Here is a 21,775-nt window from a genome sequence, read left to right as displayed (position 1 = left end):
GTGAGACCTGGATAGCACGGCCCAGGTAACCCATTCACACTGCCCCGTAACACAGGTCCGTCACAGTGGCAACCCTGCAAACTAGCCAGGTTGGGTTTCTAGGACACTGGACCCGGGTTAACCCTTTTGCACTGATCCGCAACCCAGGTTAATTTGACCGTAACCTGGGTGATGGCACTTGTGGAAAAAAGGTATAACTCAGTCCCCCTTTTACCCCCCCTGCCTCAACACTTCCAAATCACATGCAGCCAAGTTGCTACACAGGATCAGTGTGCACTATATCATGCAGTGCCCTGGGCATTACATTATAAATCAGTATATATTCTTTCCTATATATATTCTAGAACCCCAAAGAAGAATTGATGATCTACGTCTTCCATTCCTTGAAGAATAACCGGAAGACGCATATGGTCTCGGACAATGAAGAAAGCCCTCCGGTAAGTGGCCAGTCCATGTCCTGTATACAGGTTATTATCTACATTTACATTAATCCCAATCTTCCTATACATCCAGACTTCTTTCTTTTACTTCCCAACAAAGTACAGCATCTCTCAGGCAGGGGAATGTCACATTCCCATATATTCAGTGTTGTCTCCCTCACCCAGATGCAGTCATTTCATTACATGTATGCTGCATGTTGGGAGATTCCTGTGTCACGTGTCCAACAGCGCTGACTGAGCGGCACTTCCATGGGCTATCTGAGTACCCATGTGTCTTACAGTCCAACAGCCCTGATTGATGTATCGTATCCATCCCATCCCAAAATAAACAAAGGCTGCACGTGGCCAACTTCCGCTGACTAGTTAGGTCTTACAATGACTAAGGACAGGTACACGTTAGAGCAATATCGGAATGACATCATCAAGATTTGTTGAATACCTGTTTCTAATTTGAGATGATATCACAGATCATAGAAGTAACTTAAGCTGGGTACACACTGGCCGAAATATCAATCATTTCAGCAAATGGACGATGTCAAAGCTGGGTGCGCAAATTCAAATGCCAGCCCAGCTGCTAGGTCAGGACGACACATTGAGCGACCGATCAGTAAATGTATATACTTACCTGAATCGATCAAGGTGGTGGGCAGTGTGCATCCAGCCTTAGGCTGCGAGGGGAGTAGAGCGACCGGCTATTGCTCCGTTGAAATGGATGATTTCCCTTTGTCCTGGTGCATTGCCGGTATACTGTAACTAGACAGATAACATAGACAGCCCCACACACACAATATCATTAGATTGACCAATCAGTCTAACTATATTGTATGCCAATAAGCAGCTCTTCAGATGTTTATGAACTACACATCCCAGGATGCCTTTCCTTGGTTCAGCACTACATACCACTGTGTGTGTAGGCCCCATAGGATCTATTGCAACAAGAATATTTCCCTGACTTTCTCTGAGCACAAATATGAAATTACAACCTTCAGTCTTGGTTGCTAGAGTCACTTTGTTGTGTTTTCAGCATCAGAAAAATAGTATTGCAAGACGCCATTTATTTATAGGCCCTGTTTCTAATTTATTCGCTCCCCTCCGTATTCGCACAGGGGAGCGATTTTTCGAGACTGCACATGCACTTAAGCATTTATGCTTAAGCTCCTTCTCTCCTACTACCCCCCAGCCAGTCGGTGTTCCCAAAGGGTCAGTCCTTGGCCCTCTCCTCTTCTCCCTCTACACCACCTCTCTGGGCACCCTCATCAGCTCCTATGGTTTTCATTACCACCTTTATGCTGATGATACCCTAATCTATCTCTCCTCCCCCGACTTATCCCCATCACTCCTGTCCAAGGTCTCCGAATGCCTCACGGCCATCTCAGCCTGGATGACCCAACGCTTCCTGAAACTAAACATGGCTAAAACTGAACTTCTAATCTTCCATCCCCCGAACATCCCCTCTTCTCCCACTATCTCCATCAGCATTGGTGAAACCGAGATCACGTCCACCGACCAAACGCGCTGCCTCGGTGTCATCATTGACTCCTCCCTCTCTTTCACCCCCCACATTCGTGCTCTCTCACAGTCTTGCCGCTTTCACCTACGCAACATCTCACGCATCAGACCATTCCTCTCCACTGACGCAACCAAAATTCTCATTCACTCTCTTGTCATCTCCCGCCTTGACTACTGCAACATCCTTCTCTCTGGGCTACCTCTCACCCGCCTCGCACCTCTCCAATCCATTCTTAACGCTGCTGCTAGGCTCATCTTCCTCTCCCGCCGCTCTACCTCTGCCTCCCCCCTCTGTTTATCTCTTCACTGGCTCCCCATTCCTTTCCGAGTTCTCTTTAAACTCCTCACCACCACCTACAAGGCTCTCTCCTCCTCCACAGCTCCCTACCTCTCTTCACTGATCTCTATCCACACTCCCTCCCGTCCTCTTCGCTCCATCGCTGACCGCCGACTGACCTCTCACCTAATCACCTCCTCCCACTCCCGTGTCCAAGATTTCTCTTGCGCTGCCCCCCTGCACTGGAACAACCTCCCGCCACCCATCAGGCTTTCTGATTCCCTTACCTCCTTCAAGCACTCCCTCAAAACCCACTTTTTTCGACTAGCCTATCCCTCCTCCTAACCTCTTTTGATCCTCCTATCCTGCCTCCGTTCCCCTCCGTTCCTACTTATCCTATTGTATTTCGTTCGTCCACCCACCTATTTTTAGTATGTTAACTCTTATGAGCAGGGCCCTCCTTCCTCACGTACTCACCCTACCTCTTCACCTCACCTGTGCTCCTGTCCTGTTCTTCCCTTCCTCTACTTCATCTTCACTCTCCTTGACAATTTTGACACCTACTTCTGAACTGATGCTGATTTTAGTTCTACCAGCTATACCCCTATTTATACTGTATCTTTCAACACACCCTGTACGTTACCTTGTAATTTTTTTTTTTTTTTGTTTGCTATGTACGGCGCTGCGGACACTTTGCGGCGCCTTATAAATAAACGTACTACTACTACTATTAGGCGGCTGCTCGCATGCAGCAGTGTGGGTGTGGTGGGGGGGCCGTGGTGCGGCAGTCCTTGGTCGCGCCCATACAAATGCCAAGCGTTTCATGGGCGTTCCCATGGAAATTCGCCGGTGAGGAGGGCAAGCAGCCACGGGCAGCGGATGTCAGCTGCCCGCCCTCTTTCCATACAGGGACCTGCAGAGCTAAGACACCAGAGAGGTGTCTTAGATCTGCAAACGCTTGCAAAATCATTTGGTGGACGAATGATATTGCCCCCCCGCACGCGTGCAGGGAAATCGATGGGCATTCCTGCAGGTGCCAGGCGGCGTTTAGGGGACTCGCAAATTTCGCAGCTTTGGGGGTCAACCAGAATCTCCCCCCATAATGTCCAGCTGTTAAATACACATTGTGCATTTCCATCAGTAGGTTGTGGGGCAGGTGTGGCTATGCTCGGAGAAAGCTGACCTGGGCCTGTAGCTTTAAAAGCCGTCGGCAGGAATAAAGCAAGCTTTCTACCCTTGTTGTTTTATGGTAGGCAGCTAATATATAGCTGCAAAATTCCCGAAGTGCAAGTAAAAGTAAGAAAAATATCTCTCCCTCGGGGGAAATATTGATGTTTTAGGAGTTTGGCTTCCTCTTCTGTCTTTAAAGAAAAACTGGCGTTGCGTGATCTGTGTAACAGGAGCAAGTGTAAACGGCATGTAGCATTACTGCTAGTAGACAGCAGGTGGCAGTGTTTCATCACTTATAGCACCTGGGAGCTGGATCTTATCATTTTATCACCCCAATCCACACAAGGGGAACTGTGAATGCCTATTGTACAGAACGTCCTCTGACAGGTTTTCGTGTCTAACAGGTGTTGTAACAAGGCTTTCCAGGACTATAATAAGTCTGTAGTTTTATTTTTAGATATATGTATGTGTAAAATGCGTTCTTTAATTATATTTTATATGACAGATGGGTTGTGCACAGCCATTCACATTTTATAAGTCTTCGACATTTACTTCTAAATTGTTTTAAGTCTTAAAAACCAGTGCACAGGGCTATACTGTACATACGTTTCCCCATATGTGCAGATAACTTTATTTGAGCCTCTGTATTCTCCTCTCCCCTTTTCACAGGTGAATGGCTTACGTTTCCCGCTCTCCCACATGAGCGCTCTAAAGGCGATCTGGGAAAATAAGCCCCTGAACGTCAAAGATTTGCCCTTGGAGAGTGACCATGACAAGGAAAACCTGGTACTGTCCCTCTGGACTGAGGGGTTAATGGAGAACATCCCGACCAAGGGTTAAACACTGGGCTCCTTCATTATGTCCAAGCTGACATTGTTATACCTTCGTTGTTTCCCTCAGTTCCCAATGAAAGTGCCTTCCGCTGGTTCCAGCACCTCAGTGATGCTCATTTTTGTTATAACCAAGAACAGACAAATGTAGTGAGGTCATTTGAGTTCACTGCTGAACCCTTGATTTGCACCTTTTGTGCTTCACTTGTGCCTTTTACACTTCGTTCTGCATGCCAAGGAGGCCTTCATGTGCTGATGTGGGATGTTCCATGAAGTTGGTTACTATGGGTGGTAACGTTCTGTTAGAATCTAGAACAGTAAATATCAGGCTTTGGAGATGCAGCTGTGGTCATAAATAGACCAGAAGATTCTCTGGGCCCTCCTGGTGTGCAGGGCCCTTCCTGATCGCAGGTCATGGTCATCTGGCTTGAAGCTCAGTTACTCTGGTAGCTAGGTCAATTAGGCTCATACGGCAGCAAGATTAGACCTATTGGTACAGGAACACATCAACTAGCTGACCATCATAGCTGCGTTCACTGTGATGGGCTCTGTGGCCAGACACTGGTGCATGTAGCCAATCTACCATCTATGTCTACCGGCACTTTGTAGACCTGATCCAGTTCTTCATTGAATGTTAATCGGGATCAGCAGGAGTCTTCTGCCGAAGCAATATAAACTTTTAAATTGCATAGAAAGTGTTTTGAAGGCTAATGTAGAAGAAATCTGAACTATGAATGGACATCCCCACTTCTGTAGACTGTGCCTTCTAGATCCACCATGCCTTGTGTTCTATTGAATACCTACAGAACAGGACTTCCTCCAAACATAAACATTGCCTTAACTTTCAACTGTACTTTTATATCCGTGGTACGGAGACTGCAAATCACTTCCTTTGTTCTTTCCAAGTTAACGTTCAAATATAGCTTATTTTGGTGTGATGCTTGTGATTCTATATAAGGAGGGGCTTACTAACTAAGCGTAGGTAAAGGTGCTGGCCACTCCCCAGGGATGATAGTGTTATCAGTCTTATCAGTAATTGCTCCTCTTGTCTCATGATGTCAAATTCCATAATATAAAATCGAAGCAGCTTTGGGATCATGGCCTCCATCTGTCACAAATGTGATGATAACCTATTATTTTTAAAGAATAACTATAATAATAACTATAGTATGAGTTTTTGGGATAGTTTTACAAACAATATTCAACTGATGTTATTGTAATGATCATTCAGAAATTCCATGTAGGCAGTGCAGCCCATTATTACCTATGGCTGGTGGGCTGACCATTTATTGACATTATATGCTGCTGACAGGAAGTTTTGGCACCACTGATGAAGTAGTGTTTCTACGGTATGTATCATTGGATAGACAGCTGCTAGGTCGACATGAGGTTCTTCACATTTTTTGTCCTGAATGTCGACACAGTTGGCATGGACGCTGAAGCGTAGTACCTTGTCCCCTCACGTGGCTCGTTGCGCTTGCCATGCTGTGCTCAGCACACTATTTTTTTCTTCCGCCACGCCCTGGTGGATGGTAGGGCATGAAATACCGCCTGTCAGCTCAAAAAATAAGTGAAAATCCCATTGCGACCTTTTGACTATCGACCATCCTGCATGTCGACCTAATGCTTGTAGACCTAGTGACCGTATCCCGTTTCTACCCCTGGTCAGCAGCAGCCCTGGCCCATTATTAAATCTCCAGGTTACAGGGCCTAATAAGCCGTCTTTTGCTGGGGCCTCTGGAGCCTGTGACTGTCAGGGAGGAGAGGAGGTCCTGTAAGCGCTTGGGACCATTATAAAGGAGCCTGTAGGGTTGACTCACTAGACCGGTCAACGTCTGATTGCTCAACCCTAGGCTGCGTCTACACATTGCGTTTTAGCAGTATGCAGTCATACAGGAGCTGTTCCCGCATCACAGATGTTGTTGGCCAGGGGTAGGAATACTACTTCAGTGAGGCCAAAATTTCCTGTCATCAGCTGACGGGGTCATTAAAAGTGCAGCCCACCAATGAGCTGCATTCCCTCCATAATTATGGGGCACTACATTATGGAGCACTACATTGGCTGTGATTCTATTTCCATCCTTGGGAAAATAAGTTATTGCAGGTCGCTAAGTAAACTCTACTGTGTGTTTTTAAGTTTTAATCACAGTCTCTTGTTAATAGATGTTTAGAAAACCTAACACAGGTGCTACATATCAGGCTGGCTCTCACTAGGGTTGCTGTTGGTTGTGTATATTACCTAAGTCAGGGGTGGTCAAACTATTTTGCTCTGGAACCCCATCAGACAATAAAGATTATTACAGGACCCCAGCAAGTTACTACTGAATGGCCGCCACATGTGTGATCAGTGACGTGATCGTTATTGTGATAGGGTGGCAGTGGGTAATGGGTGGGATAGAAAAGGGTGACCGTGGGATGGAAGTGGGAAGCAGTGGGTGTTTACTTAATGAATTGTTATACCCTGTCCCCCCTCCACAGACACATTCGCCTGATGGTCGGTAACATAGAGTCGTGACCCCATGCTGAGGTGGTCAGGACCCACAGATTGAGAACCACTGGTTCTAGCTCCCCACCTCCTCTATATTTGGGCCTTAGTCGGGGGGACTGCACTTCCCATAAACATGAGACGGTGTTCTGTAATGGACAATCACTATTCACTATGTGGGGGCATTTTTGATCTCTAATAAAGCTGTATATGCACAAATGTTATATAATAGTGTTCCGGGTTCATATAAATGCTGCGCTGATTTTCTGATTTGGAATCCATGATCCTTATGCTGCATGTCTGGCTTGGAAAACACTCGAGGTGAATAACATGGCTCTCTCATCTGCTGTATACCAACATGGTCCTCCAAGTTCCCTAACTGTCCAAGTTCTAAGGATAACAATGCTTGGGCACAGGTGACTTAAAACAAAAGTCAATTTGATTTAACCCTCTGTGCTCTGGTATGGATATCCTTAAAACCTGGGCTGTAGAAGTGACTACTTGTTTGGGAACCACTAGTACAGTGGTAGCCAACCCTAGCCCTCGAGAGCTACCAACAGTGCACATTTTCCAGACAACCTAGCTGCTGCACTCATTAATCACTGACACAATTTAAAAGATACACAGATGGAGCTAATTAGCTCACTTGTGATTCTGTGAGGAGACCTGCAAAACATGCACTGTTGGTAGCTCTCGAGGACTAGGGTTGGCTACCCCAGCACTAGTATATACATTTGTGGGTGTGGATTAAAGGGTTGACTATCTAGAACAGGGGTAGGCAACTCCAGTCCTCGAGAGCTACCAACAGTTAACATTTTCCAGGTCTCCTCACAGAATCATAAGTGAAGTAATTAGCTCTACCTGTGGATCATTTATAATGTCAGTCAGTAATGAATACACCTGTGCCCCAGCTATGTGGTCTAGAAACCGTGAACTGTTGGTAGCTCTCGAGGACAGGAGTTGGCTACCACTGGTCTAGAACCACTGTGGCAAAAGCTCGACATGCAGTAGTTTGACACATGAAAAAGGAAGGTAGAGAAAAGATTGACATGAGTTTTTCACAATTTTTTTTTCCGTCAATGTCACACCTGAGCACGTGGACTACTAATTAGTGTAACACGTACCCTCGCATGGCTTCCCAGATCCCTCTGAAATCCTCCTGCTTTCTTACACTGGAATGATTTATTCATTAGCCGAGGCTTCCAACTGGCTCCAATTTGGATTTTGAAAAACCACTGTAATGCTAATTTATTAGGATGTGTAATCATGATTGTATGTATACAATGTGTCTAATTCAAACTCCCACTGTCATGAATAGGCGATGAAATTAGACAGTATATACTGCAGATCAGGACAATGGGGGTTATTCTGATTCACTCGGAAAGGCACAATCACTCTCTAATGGACAAAACCATATGCACTGCAGGTGGGGCTGATTAGAGAGTTAGATTTGGGTGGGGGATGTACTTCAAACTGATATCTATATTGCAGTGTAAATATAAAGCAGCCAGTATTTACCCTGCACAGAAACAATAAAACACCCAAATCTAACTCTCTCTGCACGTTTCACCTGCCCCACCTGCAGTGCAAATGGTTTTGTCCGTTAGAGAGTGATTGTGCCTTTCCGAGTGAATCAGAATAACCCCAATATTATTTATGTTATTTATATAGCGCACACATATTCTGCTTTACAGAGAATATTTGAACACTCACATCAGTCCCTGCCCCAGGGGAGCTTACAATCTATATTCCTACCACATGTACATGCACAGACATTCTAGGGGTAATTTTGTTGGGAGCCAATTAGCCTACCAGTATATTTTTGGATTGTTGGAGGAAATCGAAGTACCCAGAGGAAACCCACACAAGGACGGGGAGAATATACAAACTCCACACAGTTCGGTCCATGGTGGGAATCAAACCCATGACCTCAGTCCTGTGAGGCAGTAATGCTAATCATTACACATGCTGCCCATTGGCCCCCTCACTTCATGTGTACCCACTAGTGCATGCCCTGCGAGTTGTTCCTGCGGTTGTCCTGGTGGGCATGCAGCCTGACCAGTGAAACGACCTAGACAATGACGGCGTGCATTTGAACTAATTAATTGTGCTATTGTCCACTGCATGGTGCAGTGTGTAGTGATGGTGCAGTGGGGCAGATGTATTCAGCCTGGAGAAGAGAGAAAATCGAAGGTGATAACGCACCAGCCAATCAGCTCCTAACTGTGACGTTACAGGCTTGATTTGGAAAATGGCAGCTCAGAGCGGATTAGCTGCTGCATTAGCCCCTTCAATTTTATCTCTTCTCCAGGCTAAATGCATCTTCCCCAGTGTATCATACTGTTCCTCCGTACGCACAAGTAGGGGGACATTTACTAAAGCTTCTAAAAATGGTGATGTTGCCCATAGCAACAAATGAGATTCTGTCATTTCTTTATTGCATCCTAGAAAATCGTCAGAATCTGGTTGCTATGGGCAACATCACCTCTTTACTTTTAGATGCTTTATTACATTTACCACTTAGGGCCAGATGTATCAAGCTTCAAAAGTGATAAAGTGAGTGATAAAGAACCAGCCAATCTGCTCTTAACTGTCATGTTACAAGCTGATGTTTATCACTCTCCACTTTATCACTTTTTGAAGCTTGATACATCTGGCCCTTGGGGGGCTCATTTACTATGGATCGAACATGAATGTGATCTGGGTGGGATCTTGCCGCCCAGAATCACATTGCAATATGCTTTCCTATTGGTGGCATTTACTACAGCACACATGCAGGAGCCCATCCCTGCCAACTGCTCAGCCAGGTGCTGGGGGTTTGCACATGTGCGGTGAGTGCTGACCCCCGGCTTCCTGCACAGCAACTACTCGTTCCAGAAGCGTGGCCACAATGGGCTACCTGCACTGCACAACAACTACTCCCTACAGAAGGCTACAATGTGCTGCCGCCATTCTGAGATAGCCATAGCTGCAGAACTCCGGTATTGGTAAATCAGGCAGTGAGCAGGACAGGAGTGATTGCAGCAGGTATTTGGGGACTCCTGCTGCAGTCCCTCCATGGTACATAATAAAACGTTTTTGTTTTTTTCTGGAATTTGCTGCAAATAATGGGGCAGATGTATTAAGCCTTAACAAGAAATAAATGCACGTGTGATAAAGAGAGATAAACGTCCAGCCAATCACCTGCTAACTGCCATGTTACAGGCTGTGTTTGAAAAAAGTCAGTAAGGAGCTGATTGACTGGACGTTTATCTCTCCTTATAGCTCTGTACATATGGGGGGAGATATATTGCTCAGTGTCTCTTTTTCATCAGCGACCAGAGATGGTCGCTGATTAAAAGGAACCTCTGCCGGGGGAGCTGCAGAGGTAATCAGCTGGTGATTAGACTGGTGCTGAAAATGGGAGCGAATCGCCGGGGCACACTCCCATCACTGGCAATATGGTCTCCAGTGACCATATTTCCAGCGATTATAGCCCATATCGCTGCCATGTGTACACGGCTTATCATCCTTGCATTTATCTCTTGTTAAGGCTTAATACATCTGCCCCATTGAATGATAAATGGGCCCCCTAAGGCTGAAATAAATGTGACCACATTACCCCTAGCCACAGGTTTGTGAAATCAGTGGTCATTACTGTCAGTGCAGACTTGTCAATGGAGCAAGCGATCCAAATTAAATCAGACATTCATAGACAACACGACTCCGTATGCGTTAGGACCCAGTTCCACCCAACGAGCTGCAAGTGAAGATGCCAGGGGGGATGCAGGTGGCTGATTCGCCTGTAGTGGCAGACAAACTTGTGCGAGAATTGCGAGACCCATCCGCAACTATGGAGCAGCCTCTAAATGTGAACAGAACTATTTTAGTGTAATTTAGTTTTGCGTTAAACCCATTAATAGCCTGATAAAGTGCAAAACACTATCTGCGGCACATATTATCTTTACATTGTACGCCACAGAGTAACCGGAGATCATTTCCTATTAATAATTGACCTTGTTAAGTGGAAAGCGCTCCGGGCTGGTTACATTATTCTCTGTGTGATAGGTGCCAGCAGCCGGGAAGCTAGGAACAGCAGGCAGCACATGAGCACAATTAACGAGCGGGATTAATACATGGAAAATATTGCAGTACCAAGAACCCGCCTGCTTAGAAGATGCAGTTATTCCACATGTTCTCTCGTGGCTGCAGCTGGTGATTTATACAGCGCATGGCTACAACATGGTTACCTATACAGCACAGTATCCGGACTGATCATAGATTGACTCCAGGTCAACAGTCATAAGCTGGACCACTATTGGTCGACAGGGTCTAAAGGTCAACAGACAAAAGGTCGACAGGGTTTAATGGTCAACAGACAATAGGTCGACAGGGTTTAAAGGTTGACATGCTTTTTTTTACAAAATTTAGAGCCGACATGCTGTATTTCATGCCCTACCATCCCCTACAGTGTGGAGGGAGAATATAATAGTGTGCCGAACACAGGTAGGCACCGAGCCCGAATCATGGTGAGCGCAGCGAGGGGACGTGGTACAATTAGACAGTGTACATGTCGACTTATGTCGCCAGACACAAAAAAATCATATCAACCTTTTGACCCTGTCGACCTTTTAACACTGTCGACCATTAGTGGTCGACCATATGACTGTAGACCTAGACATTGTAGATGTAATATACCATAACCTATAGCACAACACACTCCATAATGGTTTGTATGGGTGGATTTCGTAGCATGATGCTTAGTGCATTTATCTTTGCCAGATCTGAACGCTGTTTCTTAAGCCCCGTACACACGGGGGAGATATATTGCTCAGTTTCTCCTTTTCATCAGCGACCAGAGATGGTCGCTGATGAAAGGGAACCTCTGCCGGCGGTGCCGCAGAGGTAATCAGCTGGTCGCAGGAGCAAGCTCCTGCAACCAGCGATTAGAATGGGGCTGAAAACGGAAGCGCGCACCCAGCGATTTATCGCCGGGCCATACTTCCATCACTGGCCATATGGTCGCCAGCAACCATATTCCCAGCGATATCAGCCCCTATCGCCCCCGTGTGTACACAGCTTTACTGTAATGTTCCTTATTCCATGTTAGGGCACCACATGCCCCAGCATACGCTGTCATATCAGTGGCAGAGAATGCTGAGGCACTTGGAGTGCCTGGCATCATGAAGACCTTGATGTGTAAACTTCAGTCTGTATGGCTGAGGCCAAATTCGGGAAGTGTGGCCATGTCCATTTTGATTGATTTTTTTATATAAAAAAAGAACATGTTATATGCTCCACTGTAGGGATGCTGATGGCCACCTGCGTTTTAACTTGATACAATTGATGGTTAATCTCGATGGTATAAAACCAACTGCAAGAGACCCCTCACTGGTTCCACCCACCGATGGTCATCCGTTTTGCTATTTGCTAGGCTGCAGGCCAATCAGTGACTGGGATACGCCCATGCTCTGTGACCCAACACCTTGTAGAAAGAAAAAAGCTCCAAACCATTGGGTGATTTTGTGCTATAGATGGAGGGAAACCCTCTGGTACCTCCCCATCTATGGTGAAAATAATCACCATTGCGTATGGATCATCAGTCATTTTAATCATTGATGGTCAATGGCCATCCCTCCTCAGGCCGCCAAGATGTTCTCCCCATGTCCCCTCATGAAGCCCTTGCACACCAGCTCTCCGTACAGCTTTATCACTTCACACTTAGCGGGTGATTCTGGTTTCCTCGGTAGGCTGCAAAGCATGCAGCTTAATGAGCACCAGAGACTCCGTCTGCCGCCAATTCCCCACGGTATCATTTGCAGTCTGAACTGACTTTTATTTGCGTGTCCCTACCTGAAGGCAAGTTGGGGCAGTTGACGTGTCGGCCCTCCTGCGTAGCCATGCTAACGTGTAGCCAAGGCTGGGCATTTCCATGGACGACTCCCGTCCCCGCTGCCATCCGGCCCCGGCCTGCTGAAACCATTCGCAAGGAGGTCTGAAAATCATCTGGATGGGGCCAAACTCGCTGGATTGGGAGACAATCAAAATCACCCCCTTAATGCTTTATTTTATGTTTTTTAGCATTGAAGAATATATGGGCCATGTACAGGTTGCACAGGGATGAAGTTAACCATAAACTGTTTTTGTCCAGAACAAAAAAAAACGAATTCCTTTAAATGTTATTGGTAAAATACAGAACTCACAAATGACCCTGTAAAATTCCATGTAATACCACGTTCTCATTGACACCCCTGCAAAAACCCGGGTGTTTGTTGCCGGGTTTTTGGCAGGGAACAGAGCATCTCAGCTCTACAGACCCCATTGATACTGCACCTTAGACCTGGAAAAAGTGTGTGGAATCTAAGAGCAGCTTTGATTGGCTGTTTAAAAAGCAGCTTTGAGCAATGCAATGAGCTTGCTTTTTTGCATCTTGTGAAAAAACCCAGGTCTAGCCTGTTCACGCTGCCATACAGCTGTGTATTTCCCAGGAAAAACTCTGCAAAAAAAACAGTGTGAAATTACTGGGGCATTACACCTGGGAATTTCACTCACACCTGTTCACACTGAGGCACGGCATGGGTAATTACCGTTTGCCCTGGCAAATACCCGGGTTTTTGCAGCAGTGAGAATGGGGTATTAGGGCATGAAGTATATAATATTACCCGGTAATGGGCCTATGTTAAATGTAAGATGACATGTCTGAGAAGAGAGTAAAGTAACCTGTGCTTTGTTCTGCAGACACCAGGGCAGGGTGTTCCAAGGGCACTATAGTCGCTCTTTAGCCAATTTTCCAAATGGAAATGTTCTGCACACAGAGCGGCTTCCTTCCCCTGTTATGTCATGGAATCCAGCAGTGCTCCCAGCTCAGTTACAGCTCCGCTCTGTGCTCCCTTGGCCATTACTGACTCCATTCCTCACATTTTCCAGGAACTCTGAGAGCTCTTATAGATTGTAACCAAGCAAGCGATGGTAATCGTTACTGGGGGACGTCTCCTGTCTCATCGGCACAAGCTTACATTCACTGTTATAATGGTGCAAATCAATTTTAAAGTGGGGAAAGAATATAGGTTAAGCCAGATTGCTGTGATTTATTTTCACACACTTTTCCAAATGACACTAGTATCCTTACAGAGCAGATGTACTAAGGGGGCCCACACACGGGGAGATGTGCTGAGCGTTGTGAGCAATGCTAGATCGCTCAGCACACATCAATGTTCTGTTCAGATCTGTTAGGGCCAGTGTTTTCCCGGTAGCCCTGACCAATTAATATACGGCATGCTGGATTATTAATCGTTGGGTTTTAGCAACATGCGGGTCCGCGCATCGCTACCGTTATGGCCCCTACACACGGAGCGATGTACATTAGGGGCATTTTCTAAGCTCGCTACATGTGTAGGCCTCATAAGCCTAGGCGAGAGATAAAGTACCAATCAGCTCCGAATATTGTTTTCAAACACAGCCTGTAACATGGCAGTTTGGAGGATTGGGCGGTTCTTTATCTCTCTCTGCTTTTTATCCCTCCAAGGCTTAGTACATCACTGCCACAGGCACCTATCCAATGAGCCCCCAATACGGGCATTTATCAGGAATTATGCTTCGTGTGTGTATTCTGTGAACGCAGCCCAAGTTTTCTGTGATCACACATGGGTCTGGATACTTAGCCCGGTTCTCCCCGTGTTATCGCCCTATCGTGTTAGGTTGCTAAAGACGGACTATAATTAGACAGCCTGATAATGACCACCGGTCAAACATCGGCCTGCTTTTATCAGCTGAAAAATTAGCGCATGTAATTGCATAACCACCCAATGATTGTTAGTGTGGCCTGCACCCCTACAGAAGCAGGGCAGAAGACACAACATAAATTTATGATGTGGCCCCTCACAGAGGCCACTGTAAGCCTAACCCGCATTAAGCACTCAGTTTGTACATTACTCATTTATTAGAAAAGCGAACTCAAATAGTTGAAGTTAAACTGTTGCAAATAGTCATTACCAGGTAGAAGCCAACTGTGTAACAAATATGAAATCTGAGGTGGGTGTGTACGCGTATACTTTCCTTCATTACACAGCCATTGGGTAATTGTAGGTCACCAGTTCTCATGTAACAGGAACACCTGCTCAGTTCCATATTGCAATCAGGCAGCAGCACTTGCCCTGAAGGCCATGACCGCTCCCAGAGTCCTTTGCTTTGTGGGAAATTCACGTACACTTGTAGCCCCAGGAAAAGCATCCGCCTGACCCACACACAAGTTGTTCATGTAAGCACAACAGCCCCGGGGTGCACCATCATGTCATTATGAGTATGTGATCATTATCCTTTTTTGACATTACAAAAATATTTAAAAAATCACCACCAGTATTTTTCCAGCAACTAGAAATGTCCCTGTGCTTAATAAGTAACTAAGTACTTCTATGCTCAGAGCTCCAGCACACTGAGGCCCAAATGTAATAGGGTGTGAGAATCAAGAAGTGAGAGATTTTGGTAGATTTTTTCCATATTTTTTAAAGCAGCAATCATTTACACAGAAAAACCGGGTTGATTTTACCATGTAAATGATTGCCGCTTTAAAAAATATAGGAAAACTTTCCCAAAATCTGCCACTTTCTGATTCTCGCGCCCTATTACAAGAACCCAGTCATTCCATTAATTCATGAATCTCTAGAGTAGCAGAAGTTTCTGAAGTTACATAATACTCTGTCACGACTGAATAAATACATTGAAACGTTATGATGAGGTAAATATCACCAACATCCCATAAAAAAATCAGGGGTAGCAGAGAAATAACTAAGAAAATCACTGAAGGCATGGAATACATACACAGTGACCTAACATAGTATTAAGAAAGCATCTAGAATGTATTTTATATTAACATAGTCTCAAGCATTGGATACTCTTACCTCTGTGGAGAAGGGGTCTGCTGCAATGCCGCCCCCCCCCCCCCCCCCCCCCTTCACTGCCGCCACCTCTCCTGGTTCCCACAGTTGGTGCCTGCTCTATGGGCTGTACAGCAGCAGTCCATAGAAGCATATTCACAGTCTCAGGTCTGGTGCATGCGCAGAACCTGTTTTTATGGGCTGCCGCCGCAGCAACCCACATAATCATCCTAGAGGAAGGGAACCCCTCCGAATGGAACTGCCTCAGGTGACTGGCAGGTCTGACTTCCAATAAGAAGCCACTGCCAGTCACAGTGAGGCCAGTGCAGTCTCACAGAGTGGCGGATTTTACCTGGGGGGGCTGCAGCCCATAGGTGAAAACCGCCACTGGTCTCAAGCTCTCAAGGGGTCATTTGGGCAACAATGTGTAGTGTATGCAGTGACATGATTTTGGAGGTCTGTATCATATGCAGTTGTGCTGTAAAGTGGTAAAGTAGTGCATTCAATTCTATTAAAGATGGGATGTTGCCCATAGCAACTAATCTGGTTCTACTTTTTATTTATTTATCACCTTCTAGAAGATAATATAGAATCTGATTGGTTGCTATGGGCAACATTCCAGCTTCAATAGAACTCTAATCTTAGTAAATTTACACCCCATGGTCATAGGTATCATAGCCTCATATCCAGCCGCTGCTGTGTGGGTGTAAATGGGTAGTAAATGTACCTGCCCACTAGGTGTCCCGCCGGAATGGGATCTGAATGGTTGGCTATTCAGGGAGAGTATACAAATAGATCTCTTGGATTAAGGATGGGTTTGTTTGTCCACTTTTGCACATTGGTTATGAAAACAACCCTTCATCCCCATCCATATAGCACACAGAGTATGGCAGTGGTGGCCAAACCTGTCCTCAAGATATACCGACAGTGCATGTTTTCCAGGCAACCTGTGGATCTATAGTAGGAATGAATGCAGCAGGTTTGAAAATGGGACAGTTAGTAATGACTAAGGTGATTTGGAAAATATAGTCCGTTGGTAGAGCTCAAGGACTGGATTGGCCAGCCCTGGGATATGGTATCTTCTGATTGGCTGTACTGTAGAGTACCAGACAGATGTGTCCTGCAGCAGACAGCAGTGGAAAAAATATTTCTTTTTCTAACATTGAGGGGATTATACAAAACCAAGCTGGGCTTTGTATAATCCCCTCAATGTTAGAAAAAGAGATATTTTTTTCCACTGGATAAGTTATTTAAATAAAAAATAGGTAGAAAATTTAATATACAGTTTCTAAATAAACCTGCCAACATTCCTTTCACTAGAGACAAAAAGGCAGACTCCGTCACCAAAATATGTCTGCTGTGGCCCAATCAGAGAAGGGCAGCTGTGGGGCTTGCTGTTATTGGACCTAGTATTCCAACAGGGAATGTTCCTATGCAGCATATGAGGAGAACAAAAAAAATATTTGTCACTGCTAAAACTTCATAGTTCAATCATTAACCTTTTAATCAAAATGTAAAGAAATCAACATCCATATTGACATAATATATTTAAAAAATAAAATAAGGCACAAATTAGGGTTCCTTTTCCTGTGACCTCGGATTCTATAATGTGATTACAATCACCTCTGCCAGGCGCAGTGCCTTCTGTAGCTGCACAATATATACATCGTAGTCTATCTTCATTCAATCTGATTTACACATATACACAACCATTACTTACAGCCTTATATAAATATTTCCCTGTTTACAGTATATAATATACTGCCCATATATGCACTATGAATGCACTCTGATAATCTGTACAGTATATACCAGCATAAATTATGTTACGTCAGCGCTGAGGTTACAGTATTACAGGCAGTTGCTCGGAATCGCTATGTACAAAGCACCACATTAGTTACCATCATCCCGATTTGTTTTACATGGTCAAAACAGGAACCGTGACACTTACTAAGATGTGGTTTGTCATGTCAGAAAAAAAGAGGTGGTTGTGAGAATATAATCTGATCCAGGGTAGAGATTTACCGTACTATGGCTACGGGGTATACAATATTGTTTACTGTCCGCGTAAATCTCATTTAGCCAGTGCTTACATAAACGCTGTCTAAATATACAGATTGTAATGGAGGAGGCTGTCCTCTTGTTTTGCATAATGTTATACCCCCAAACTTGGGTATGGAGTGCCAACATTGCTTATCCGTTATGTATTCCAGTTATGTGTGGGCACCAGCCCCGTGGTTGGCACAGTCCTCTGTTCCACAGTCATCTCCACATATAGGCATTAAATAAGGAGGCAGTGCAGTTCAGAATCGAGGAGGTATCGGAAACATTTCCCAAACATGTCTTCTACATCCAGTTACTACTGTGCTCAATACGCTCCTGGCACGAGCAATACCAACAAGGCAGTCTGGCATTTTGGTTGGCACTGGCAGGTAAATGCCTCTTGTGAAGGAACCACAATCCACGTTCCTGTCAGGCACATTTGTAGTCAATGACAGGAGACTCCTGCAGTTCTCATCTTCCTGAAGCGTGACTGTCCATGCCGTTCTGAGCAGCTTACATCTCTGAGACGTCACTATTCACAGTATCTCAATGTCCCATTTCTGTGTGAGGGTGCTGTCCTGGACTCTATTCACTACCAAGTAGTTCTGATCGTAGTAATTTCCACCTGAGGGTATAAGTTACATGTTATTGGTCACCGTGCCTCAGAGAAAGTACATAGAATGAGAAACTGGACATTGCACAAGTGACGGGTTATTCTCTGTCCCCACCGATTTAAACACCAGCGCATACCGAGAAGACTATGAAGACAAAGGGGCAATATGTTTCAAGAGGAGATAACACCATTATGTGTTCTAGCCCCCAAAAAAAGGGATTTTGAAAAATGTAACAATAAACATTTTGTGGAGGATTTTCGGTACTTATATGTAAGCCGGGCGCCCAGCTACACTCCGCTGAAAACGTAGCTTTGGCAACGTTGTCAGCGTAGCCATTGCCGGGCGCCCGGCTAAGCAGCGGGCGGGCAGGAGGGCGGCGGCGGCCGGCTACCAGCGGGATGACCATCGATGTTTTTACACATCGATGGTCATCCAGGGATGGCAAAAGTGCAACTGACCATCAATGGTGTATAAGTGCAACGGATGACCATCGAAGTATTTACACATCGATGGTCACCCAGTAATGGCCATCGCTGTCTGCCATCGATGGCAAAAGTGCAACTGACCATTGATGGTTTATAAGTGTGCAATGGATGACCATCGATGTTTTCATCATCGATGGTCATCCAGGGATGGCAAAAGTGTAACTGACCATCGATGATTTACAAGCTAGATGGATGACCATCGATGTTTATACACATCGATGGTCGGTCAGGGATGTCCATCGCTGCCTTTACCATCGATGGTTACCATCGAAGGCAAAAGGGCAACTGATCATCGATGGTGTGCAGGTATGAAATGGATTACCATCGATTTTTATAAACATCGATGGTCGACCAGGGATGTTCATCGTTGCCTTTTGCCAAAAGTGCAACTGACCATCGATGGTGCATAAGTACGCAATGAATGGCCATCGATGTGTTTACACATCGATGGTCATCCATGGATGGCAAAAGTGCAACTGACCATCGATGGTGTATAAGCGTATTGGATGACCATCGATGTTTATACACATCGATGGTCGGTCAGGGATGTCCATCGGTGCATTTGCCATCGATGGTTATCATCGATGGCAAAAAAGTGCAACTGACCATCGATGATGTGTAGGTATGAAATGGATTACCATTGATGTTTATACACATCGATGGTCGACCAGGGATGTTCATCGTTGCCTTTTGCCATCGATGGTTACAATCGATGGTAAAACCCGCAACTGACCATCGATGGCGTATAAGCACGCAATGGATGACCATCGATGTTTTCACACATCGATGGTCATCCAGGGATGGCAAAAGTGCAACTGACCATCGATGGTGTATAAGCGAAATGGATGACCATTGATGTTTATACACATCAATGGTCGGCCAGGGATGTCCATCGTTGCCTTCACCATCAATGGTTACCATCGATGGTGTATAAGTATGAAATGGATGCCCACCGATGTTTTTACACATCGATGGTCATCCAGGGATGGCAAAAAGTGCAACTGACCATCGATGGTGTATGAGTGTAATGGATGACCATCGATGGTTTTACACATTGATGGTCACCCAGGGATGGCCATCGTTGCCTTTGCCATCGATGGTTACCATCGATGGCAAAAGGTGCAACTGACCATCGATGGTGTATAAGTATGTAATGGATGACCATCAATGTTTTTACACATCGATGGTCATCAGGGGATCGATGGTCGATGGCCATCCCTAGGCGCTGGGACTGTCATGGCGGACCCACGGAGAGCATATCCCCTATCCACGTGGGCGTGGTGTTAATTTTACAAAGTGTGGCGAGTGCAGTGAGCCACCGAGCCCGAAGCGTGGCGAGCGGACGCGGATACGTCCCCTCGCTGCGGATACGTCCCCTCGCTGCGGATACGTCCCCTCGCTGCGCTCGCCACACTTCGGGCTCAGTGGCTCGCCACACTTTATAAAATTAACTCCACACCCACGTGGATAGTGGGGGTATGACGTGGATAGTGGGGGTATGACGTGGATAGTGGGGGTATGACGTGGATAGTGGGGGTATGACGTGGATAGTGGGGGTATGAACCATGCATTAACGTAGCTAAAAATACGTAAGTTACGTAGTCTATGTAACTAGCATAGTGGTCTATTGGTATTCTCAATACACCACTACGTAACGGGCGCCCAACTAACATATAAGTACCGGATTTTCTAATATTTTGGTGTTATTTAACTGTTTAACTGACCTCAGTAAGGTCCTGGCATGCCACCATCCGCTCCTGATGGATATACAGTGTGTTATGAGTGCACAGCTTCAGAGCGCACTAATCCCCATGTGCACTCGCTGTACATGAAGGTCAAATTTGGCTATGTAGCCAACGACCTGCATGAGGAGCGGTCACAGGTGACATCACTGAATGATATCGGTAACGATAACGTTCAGTGTGTACGCCCAATGGGGGTTATTCTGGTTGATTCGCTTGCGAGTCAATCGAACCCTGCCTTGAGGATGGTGGTACGCCGGCCCACCATTCGCAAGGCGCGTTCCTTCACACTGGCTGCGAATGGATGTTTTACATAAACATCCATTCACAACGTGCAGGGGAACACCCACATCATTCGATGGTCGGCGACCATCAAATGATGTGGAACGTGCACGCATATGTCAGGGTGCTCTGAGGCACGTTCAGAAGCAAGTGGGAGGGCAGTTCACATCCGGTGATGCCAGCTGCCCCGGCACCTACATCACGGCCTCATTAGCATGAGAATGCCCAGCATTCTCATGGGAACGCCCAGAAGATGCTGGTCATTCACATATGCTAATGAGGCCGCCCTCCGCCCGCTGTCCTGGGTGCGCGCACCCAGTGATCCGACTATTCGCAGAGGTTGCACGCACCCTGCGTATGCACACGTGCAAAATTCGCATGCGCAGTACAAAAACATTGTCCCCTGTGCGAGGGCAGCCCTACTGCGAATGGACCAGCATAAGGGCATATATCTGCCCCTACCGACATCGTTAACAATATTGCCGCAGGTTGGCAGTGTTTGCGGGGCATAAGCAAGACCCCTCCGGAGACAGAATTATCACAGTGATAAGCGGCGATAAATGATGTCAATTAGCACAGAGATAAGAGACCTCTCGATACATCTCTCTCTAAATACAACCGTGTGCTCCGACCACTGTCATACGCACCCAGAAAACCTCTAATCCTGTAGCTACGGGACTGACATAAAAATAAAATCCATTATGGAGCAGATCCAAGTATTTACCTTTAATATCTAGAACAAGGTCATCACTTATGTACGAGGCGATTGTCCCGTCGTTATTGATCATCCACTTCTGCCGACTTTTCCCATGCTCAGACCACAAGGACACCTTTGACCCAGGTAGGTTTCTGCCTCCAATGATATCTAAGCATGAATCATTTGCCTGACAAACAGATGCAAAAATCAATGTAATTAATGATGCATTAAGAACACAGAGAATATCCGACCCCTTCAGGCAAGGTTTGTCCTCTGCAATTAATGCTCTTACAATATTTAGGCTTCTTCTCTCATCTTGCTTTCTGACGCTGCTCTATTTAAATGTTTA

General features: G+C 45.8%; 2 protein-coding genes across 4 annotated transcripts in view; one reads left to right on the top strand and one right to left on the bottom strand.

The window, feature by feature from the left end:
* RIOX2 (ribosomal oxygenase 2) overlaps nucleotides 1-6,921 on the top strand; it is a 64,606-nt gene extending 57,685 nt beyond the window's left edge. For all 3 annotated transcript variants that reach the window (XM_083171957.1, XM_083171958.1, XM_083171956.1), the window contains exons 9-10: nucleotides 345-437; nucleotides 4,066-6,921. In XM_083171957.1, the coding sequence (XP_083028083.1) occupies nucleotides 345-437; nucleotides 4,066-4,236 (264 nt within the window). In that variant the 3' untranslated portion in view covers nucleotides 4,237-6,921. The remainder of the gene's footprint in view (nucleotides 1-344; nucleotides 438-4,065) is intronic.
* Nucleotides 6,922-17,042: 10,121 nt separating this feature from the next.
* The window catches only part of CRYBG3 (crystallin beta-gamma domain containing 3), a 185,178-nt gene continuing 180,445 nt past the window's right edge, over nucleotides 17,043-21,775 (bottom strand). Inside the window, exons 21-22 of the mRNA XM_083171955.1 lie at nucleotides 21,454-21,613; nucleotides 17,043-18,231 (exon numbers count right to left, since the gene is read on the bottom strand). Of these exons, the coding sequence (XP_083028081.1) occupies nucleotides 18,143-18,231; nucleotides 21,454-21,613 (249 nt within the window). The 3' untranslated portion in view covers nucleotides 17,043-18,142. The remainder of the gene's footprint in view (nucleotides 18,232-21,453; nucleotides 21,614-21,775) is intronic.

Source organism: Crinia signifera, chromosome 2 (genome assembly GCF_055691185.1).
Source record: "Crinia signifera chromosome 2, ASM5569118v1, whole genome shotgun sequence".
Lineage (NCBI taxonomy): Eukaryota > Metazoa > Chordata > Amphibia > Anura > Myobatrachidae > Crinia > Crinia signifera.
The sequence above is the reverse complement of the archived record's forward strand: the minus strand, read 5'-3'. Positions and strand labels throughout refer to the sequence as shown.